General features: G+C 48.7%; 4 protein-coding genes across 4 annotated transcripts; 2 read left to right on the forward strand and 2 right to left on the reverse strand.

The window, feature by feature from the left end:
* Positions 1-34: 34 nt before the first annotated feature.
* On the forward strand, positions 35-523 carry Pmar_PMAR016385 (udp-glucose glycoprotein:glucosyltransferase, putative; the record flags this gene model as incomplete). Its single annotated transcript, XM_002775108.1, has 1 exon — positions 35-523. The coding sequence occupies one exon, from the start codon at positions 35-37 to the stop codon at positions 521-523; it is 489 nt and encodes a 162-aa protein (XP_002775154.1).
* Positions 524-1,385: 862 nt separating this feature from the next.
* On the reverse strand, positions 1,386-1,568 carry Pmar_PMAR016386 (hypothetical protein; the record flags this gene model as incomplete). Its single annotated transcript, XM_002775109.1, has 1 exon — positions 1,386-1,568. One exon carries the CDS (start codon positions 1,566-1,568, stop codon positions 1,386-1,388), a length of 183 nt encoding a protein of 60 aa, XP_002775155.1.
* A 147-nt stretch (positions 1,569-1,715) lies between these two features.
* Positions 1,716-2,650, forward strand: Pmar_PMAR016387 (udp-glucose glycoprotein:glucosyltransferase, putative; the record flags this gene model as incomplete). The annotated part of the gene is made up of 2 exons (XM_002775110.1): positions 1,716-1,737; positions 2,085-2,650. The coding sequence occupies 2 exons, from the start codon at positions 1,716-1,718 to the stop codon at positions 2,648-2,650; spliced, it is 588 nt and encodes a 195-aa protein (XP_002775156.1).
* A 1,880-nt stretch (positions 2,651-4,530) lies between these two features.
* On the reverse strand, positions 4,531-4,990 carry Pmar_PMAR016388 (hypothetical protein; the record flags this gene model as incomplete). The annotated part of the gene is made up of 2 exons (XM_002775111.1): positions 4,531-4,659; positions 4,705-4,990. Coding segments are annotated over 2 exons (415 nt in total), but the record flags the coding sequence as incomplete, so codon positions are not given.
* Positions 4,991-8,271: the final 3,281 nt, after the last annotated feature.

Here is an 8,271-nt window from a genome sequence, read left to right on the forward strand (position 1 = left end):
AGTGGTGAGAGCTGATGTGAGAGAATTATGGGATATGGACTTGGACGGCAAGGTGTATGGCTTCACACCGATGGGAGAGTCGAATCCGTCCACTGAAGGGTTCAGGTTTTGGAAACAAGGCTACTGGAAGAATCACTTGAATGGTCGCCCATACCATATTTCGGCACTTTTCGTGGTTGATTTGGCTAAGTTCAGGCAGACTGGCGCAGGGGACACTCTGAGGGCTGTCTACAATCAGCTGTCGCAAGACCCGGGATCGCTGGCTAATCTGGATCAAGATCTGCCCAACTATGCTCAGCATCAGATTCCGATACACTCTTTGCCGGCCGACTGGTTATGGTGTGAAACTTGGTGTGGCGAGGAGGCGAAGGAGACGGCGAAGACTATCGACTTGTGCCAAAATCCCCTCACTAAGGAGCCTAAGACTGATATGGCCCGTCGAATAATTCCGGAGTGGTCGCAGTACTGGCGACAGGTTCAAGAGTTGATCGCGAAGGTGAAGAGCGAAGGCGCTGAAGAGTAGCTCGGTTACTTTTATATCTCAATAAATGCGTTTTCACGCCATACGAGTGGAGTTTGTTGCTAGTCGCGCTTTGCTGGGAATATTGAAACAGTGAGAGGAACTAACGATCTCGGTAACTCGCACTTCATACAGTGGGGATTCCCCACTGGGGAAGTGACGCAAGTAAACGAGCTCCTGGGGAACTGATGGGTGTGACGAAACACCACGGAGGCTCATTCTCAATGTGGATAGAAATGAATGTGTCTGAGTGCCGAACACAGGTGGATGTGAGGAAGATCATTGGTTCAACTCAAAATCTTTGCAGCACTTGCGCCTGATATTCTACCTATCACTCTACTCTCATAATACCGGTACAGCGAAAGACTTGGAAGTTGTTAAGAGGTTACATCAAGAATTTATACTCAACATCCACCAGTTATGTCGCCGATTCATTTTCGATCAACTGCATGTGAATATTCGACGCATGAGAAATATTTTCCATTCGCACGCGTTCATCCGATTCGGATAAAGTACTGGTCGGGAATAGGAGTTTTCCTGACAAAACGCGACGCCATCGAGGCTTGTTCGGAAATATGCGTGGAAAAGTAATGGTTTCCGTGGCCGTACAACACTCTAAAAAGGCAACTCGACCGGAATGGGTGTACCATCAACGACCATCAGGAAACTGACCGAGACAGCCTCCAAGTATTCACCTTATGATGTCTACGATGATGCTCAGTCTTGAAGTTCATGTCAAAGCTCTGTCTCAGACCTTAGCAGGTCGTAAAATAATAGAAAATTTTGGAGCTGTAGTAGCTGTGCATAGAAAAGCACATGTAGCATCCAAACATTTACTGCTGGGCCATAACATTACTAAAACTCTTCAGAGAATGATCTTCGTAGCGTTCTCGACCATGTAAATACATTTGCAGCCCTTATGGTGTTCTCTGTCCGTGCAGTGACACACACCGTTGCAGAATGCGCAGGGATTGGTGAATCCGGAGAGCTTGCGAGAATCGCCACGAATTCCTGGCAGGCCCTGATTGTCTTCATAGCCGAAGGCCATGAGGATGCATACCGCGGCGAGGATGATGATTGAGCGCATGAGAAGTGGGAGAGTAAAAAGTCGAAACGGGAATTCGGAACTGAGATATCGTGTGGGCTTCTTACGATAGTGGATGAATTGGCTCATAATAATACGTCACGCCCCAAAATGAGAAGAGAAAGCCGTCACAGTGATCCTAAATGCCTCAGCATGTAACGACACCGTGCAGCTTAGCTCCACCGTGGAGCTGAGCACACGTGTAACGACCTCGTGGAGCCTCCACGAGGCGTGAATATGGCGCACTGCGTGACACGCAGCCCCACATAAATTCGAACATTTCAAGACCAATCTCAGGTCACAGAATTTCAGTTTCAACCATACTTGAGAGGGCACCCATTAGCGTAGAGCTCTATGTGTATACGGATAATCAGCCAATTTCCACCACTCATTTAAATTTAGCTTTTTCATTTGCAGCCCTATCCAGTAGAAAGGTCGCACCTGCGTGATTGCGTAAAAGGTTTGGGCGCGCTCTTTCAGGGGCCCCCACCCCAAGATCAGAATGCTCGGTTTGCCTACACCAAGTGGTGAGAGCTGATGTGAGAGAATTATGGGATATGGACTTGGACGGCAAGGTGTATGGCTTCACACCGATGGGAGAGACACACCCGTCCACTGAAGGGTTCAGGTTTTGGAAGCTGGGCTACTGGAAGAACCACTTGAATGGCCGCCCATACCATATTTCGGCACTTTTCGTGGTTGATTTGGCTAAGTTCAGGCAGACTGGCGCAGGGGACACTCTGAGGGCTGTCTACAATCAGCTGTCGCAAGACCCGGGATCGCTGGCTAATCTGGATCAAGATCTGCCCAACTATGCTCAGCATCAGATTCCGATACACTCTTTGCCGGCCGACTGGTTATGGTGTGAGACTTGGTGTGGCGAGGAGGGGAAGGAGACGGCGAAGACTATCGACTTGTGCCAAAATCCCCTCACGAAAGAGCCCAAAACTGATATGGCTCGTCGAATAATTCCGGAGTGGTCGCAGTACTGGCGACAGGTTCAAGAGTTGATCGCGAAGGTGAAGAGCGAAGGCGCTGAAGAGTAGCTCGGTTGCTTTTATATCTCAATGAATGCGTTTTCACGCCATACGAGTGGAGTTTGTTGCTAGTCACACTTTGCTGGAAATAGTGAGATGAACTAACGATCTCGGTAACTCGCACTTCATACGTGTGGAAGTGGCCCTGGGGAACTGATGGGTGTGACGGAACACCACGGAGGCTCATTCTCAATGTGAATAGAAATGGATGTGTCTGAGTGCCGAACACAGGTAGGTGTGAGGAAGACCATTAATTCCACTCAGAATCTTTGCAGCACATACGCCTGATATTCTACCTATCAGTCTACTCCCATAATACCGGTACAGCAAAAGACGCAGAACTTGTTATTTATACTCGACATTCTCCAGTTATGTTGCCGATTGATTTTCGATCAACTGCATGTGAATATTCGACGCATTCATCGGATTCGGATTAATTACTGGTCGGGAATAGGAGTTTTCCTGACAGAACGCGACGCTATCGAGGCTTGTTCGGAAATATGTGTGGAAAAATAATGGTTTCCGTGGCCGTCCAACACTCTAAAAAGGCAACCCCACCGAAATGAGTGTACCATCAACGACTATCGGGAAACTGACCGAGACAGCGTCCAAGGGTTCACCTTACGATGTCTACGATGATGCTCAGTCTTGAAGCTTATGCCGAGGCTTTGTCTCAGACTCTGGCAGGTCGTTAAATATAAGAAATTGGAAGATGTAGTGGCTGTGCATAGAAAGGCACGTGTAATCTCCAACCAGTTGCTGCTGGACTCTTCAGAGGAGGATCTTCATGAAGTTCTAGAGCATGTGAATACATTTGCAACCCTTGCGGTGTGCCCAGTCCGCGCAGTGACACCTACCATCGCAGAATGCGCATGGATTGGTGAGTCCGGAGAGCTTGCGAGAATCGCCACGGATCAGGCCCTGATTGTCTTCATAGCCGAAGACCATGTGGATGCATACCACCACGACGACGAGGAGGAGGTTGATGATGATTGAGCGCATGTTGAGTCGAAACGGTGAGATGCTGTGAGCCTCTTGGAGAAAGCGTGAATTGGATAAGACCGTGACGCGCGGCGAGCAACCTATCCGGACTCATGCGTGCGAAAAAGATTCCCTCAACGGGCGCTAAGGAATTTCCCGGATCGTCGTGAATACATTCACTACTCACATGAGAATATCCTACCCTGGCCCGAAAAGCTCCCTAACTCATCGTCGTTGTGCGATAGTCACGTAAGAAACCACTCTTCAGTGTCGCAGCATTTTAGCGCACGCCACGCTAATCGATTTCTCTTCTGTTTCACGGTGAAACTTTCACCAGCACCAAGTTTGTTTCTCGTGATTTCGTGCTCCCAACGCGGGTGGAGTCACCGTTTCCTATTATTCATATGATATGAATCATGCCCCGGCAATCGAAAACTCCGAAACCGAGTACTTCGGTTTCGATTCGGTTTCGGTCGATGGACCGACCGAAACCGAAACGGCGAGGTCCATCTTGAAACCGAAACCGAAAAAAACCGAAATATTCGGTCCTTCGGTCTTCTCTCGGATTTATAATGTACTACGGCATTTTTCCAAAACAACACAAATTGAAGGCCTCATTGTCCACAGACAAGCTGTAATTCTTTGCAAGTTCCTGAGTCCGATAAGTGTGCTCGGTTAATACAATGATAGTTACCTCACGAAGGTTGAAACATTATTATTGAAGGAGCTACACAAGGTGGCCACTGGGTGGCCACCGGCTATGCCACTATGGCATAGACTCCGGAATTGTCCGTGCGTATGACGCAATACGTGATAGTGTTTGGAACGGTAAATTTCCAACCGTTATTTCTATACAACGCCAGTGCAGGTTCAGAAACTTAATTAGTTAAGCATGCCAGCTAAAACAGCTACGTGAATATTATCCACTGATTGAGCAAGTAACTGGCGGCTCCATTGGAGCCGCTCCAAGGAGCAAAAATCCATTGGATTCCATGGCTAGATTGAGCGGCCCAATAAATGCGTGCATAATAGGTCACCTAACAACAAGAGTAGTAACTCATGATCTCTGATGAGTAGTACACTTTTGCTCCATCCTTAAAGCACTGCCCGGACAACCGATTGCTACTTCGCACCACCATAGCTGCCTTGATAAGGTCACATTCCATTGAAGTACGGCGAACAGAGATCTGTTCACGAATCTGCGAGAACAGGCTCTCAACGTTTGTAGTAGATAGCAACGTGTGCTGCACACCAACTGCAGCGTGGGCTATCAGTGGAAACTCCTCGCGAGCGAGGACGGTCCAGAATTGCTGATAATCGGTCCCGTGAGCTTCAAGACTTAAATATTTATCAACCTCCTTTGTCACCCTGCAAACGAGATCATTCCCCATATCGGGAGGAAGATATTGTGGGAGAACCGAACGATCCAGAACTTTATCGGTTAGGCTGCGGCGCCTCGTAGGGGCGCCGTCAAGTTTATCTTCAGACTTCGACGAGACTGATGGATCACAGGTGACAGTACTAGCCTCTGCGCCGACTCTAGTGGCAGTACGCCTCGTAGATTCGAGTACCGGGCCGGAGTTGGCGTTCACCACCCACGTTGTGAATGCAGAGATTAACGCATCACGCTTGAGAAGGTCACCATGAGGTAGATGCCTTAGGCATCATGCCTATACAGTTGATGATAATGTTGGATGACCGCAAGCCGCCCCAGGTTCTGCAGCTTAATAGCTGGGTCAAACATGCACGGCACCAGTGCGTCAGCCGTCAGACGGCTGAGCACCTAACCACTTGAGTAGAGGCGTGAAAACCAAGACCATATCTTGAGCGACAGACTTTCCCCACCTTCAGTTCAAAGCTCTCCCTCATACCCTCTCGCGCTTGCCGGATGATATCCAGTTCCGACTGCTGAGGCTCGTTGAGGTGACCCCACAGTTCATCGAGGTATCTAACGGAGGAAAACGGTAAACTCGAAAAATTAGAGAAACGTGCCCGCTATATTAGCTCGTGTATGCCAAATATCTACCCGATCGTTACAGTATATTGGCGCATCCCACATCGGCCGCCTGGGTCTGCATCACATCACACGCCCGCTTGAACGGTAACAAAAGATTCTCCAATTGGATCAGCGTATTCTTTTGTGAGAGCAATCGCTGGAAGCTTCTAAAGTACAAACAGCGTCCAGAGAAAGCCCGCGTTTGACGAGGTTTAGCACGAACTGTCGACACCTACTGAAGTTTATCCGCTTCTGCGAGGATAGTGATTATTCCACTCCATGAGCGCAATATGCGCTGCAGCATTGCCAAAGTCCCATTCCATCTAACGGCAACACGTGGTTTTAGTCTGAGTGTGGAATGACAACTTGACAAAAGAGGAGCAATATTGGCTTAGCAGTTTTAATCATTAGTTAACACAGCCGTGGCTCGCGGCTAACTTGGCATTGGCACTGCTTCTTTTCATAAAATCCACCAACCGAGAGCACGACAGTAATAATCCCCTCAACCCTATATTTTCGCTCTCCATGTCACTTGGGATGGTTACGTCGACTGATCTTTCTCGTAGCTTGTCCTCCACTTCTTCAACCAGGGATGGGTCAATATCCGTTCCAACTAAACCGGCGTTGATAGACAGCTGTAGTAGGTGACAGAAACAAGGGATCTATGGATTGAGGTTGAATCCACTCCCCCATCTGCACATAACTTACACTTCCGTATCCCTTGAGGTCCAAGGCTTTCTCGTTGTTGGCCGCACTATCACACACAAACAGTGCTTCGGTGGGAGCGATGTCGTAGAAGGCACAAGTCTGAAACCGAAGTGTTCCCTACGTCCACAAAAGGTTTACAGAGTGCGAAATCCGCACAGAAGCACCTCACTTATGTACTACTTCATCTATCGCCATCTTGAGGCTCTCACTGGTACCGTCTGGTATTTCTCTCAGGTCTAACACGACTGGAGTAGGTTTGTCCGTGTGCACGTTCAAGGTCAAGGCGATGTACTCCTTGCTGTGCCACGTGTTGTGCCAGCAATCGAAGCATATCTGCGATACAAAGACGATTTTCAGGTCTCTAGCTCGTAGTCTACGAGTCGTAGACTTCAGCAAGTATCACCTGTAGTGGCCTTCTCTGTTTGGAGATCATTATTTTCAAGTCTTGCTGTCTGCTCTGTGCAAGCTTCACCATATCGCGTCTCAGGGTAGTCTCAGAGGGAAGAACTCGCTGCGCGTCCAGAGGCGACCCGAGCTTGGCACCAACGGAAGATATCACACGAACAAAATTAATCATGGCCGGGCTCTCGAACGACAGATATGAGATACCGATTTCACTCAAGAGTACCAACGCTGCCTCTCGGATTGACCTTTTCTGCTCGTCGGAAACATCGGCAGTGGGTATGAAGTGAGTGATTCTTGTTTGATTCTCAGCACGTTTGCATACGTGAGTACGCATAGCTGCTGTGGTCCCGTCTGGGCGCGGCACCACAACTTTGCATGTGTTGCAGCAAGCAACACAGCTAACTTCATCTCCTGTAGTGCGGCACAGAATCTTGGAGAAGTTCGCCCACCGAGCACTTTTGCACTGAGTTGCCGATGGTTCAGTGAGTACAAACTTGCCCTCGTCCAGAACTTTTCCACTGGGCGGTACTTCTCCTTGATACGTCTTGCGCTTCTTGGAGGGTGCAGGCTGCTGGTCATTCTGCGGTGGGTTGTCACTGTGCACAGCACGCTGTATCTCGGCGTCGAGATCGACTACGGCAATGGAACCTTGAGAAATAAAATTTTTGGCACTTCGCCAGAAGCCTCGGCCCGAGACTCTCGGGTATGCAAAATGGATATGGCAATTCACGACTTACAAGTTGTGAATGATGATTGGCATTTTGAAAATATTTGCCCGCCTTGCCCAAGTTGGGCAGCCCAACTGGGTATGGAAATTTCTTCATCACGTTCACAAAATTGAGACAGAAATGAGGACAGATATGTAGATTACAGCCGGAAGTTCGCCCACTGAATGATATCACCCACGCTAATATTACTGTCAAGCGATGCTCCCGTTCGTTTCAATCCTTGTCGCCTTCGTACTTTCTTCAATCGAGAATGCTTGTCCCCTTGCTTTCTCTTGGTTTTTGTAGACTTGTCTGCCTGCTTTCCCTGGATGTTTGTCGAGGTGGACTTCTCTGCCTGCTTTCCCTTGGTGTTTGTTGAGATGGACCCCTCCGTTCGATTCCTGTCGGTGTCCTGTGTTTCGGGACCTAGAAAGCACATAACATCAAGTCGATATTATGAACTAGCAGCCCAGCCTTTGTAGCTGCCAACCACTTACGTCTCACAAGCCTTGGCATAAGGCCAAGATTCAGCAGCTCGCGCTCCTCTCTCGTGAGTTGCAAACGAGGTGGTGCATTGCTTCTCTCACTGTTTTCTGTATCTGAATAATGGATACGCAAGAAAGGGTGGTATTTTTTCCACCTCCATTTCCTGCAAACGCGACCAAACTGTCCCCGCAACATGATGGTCTCGAAATACCTAGTTTAAAGAACCTCCACAGTGTATAGTTCGCAGCGGATTACATTCTGCCGTTTTAACCATCTCGTGGAGCAGCATATCACCATCAGCGTCCAGCCCGATCATGTCCACGACGCGGACTCCACGTTATAAATAT

The sequence above is a fragment of the Perkinsus marinus genome, assembly GCF_000006405.1.
Source record: "Perkinsus marinus ATCC 50983 genomic scaffold scf_1104296956600, whole genome shotgun sequence".
NCBI lineage: Eukaryota > Perkinsozoa > Perkinsida > Perkinsidae > Perkinsus > Perkinsus marinus.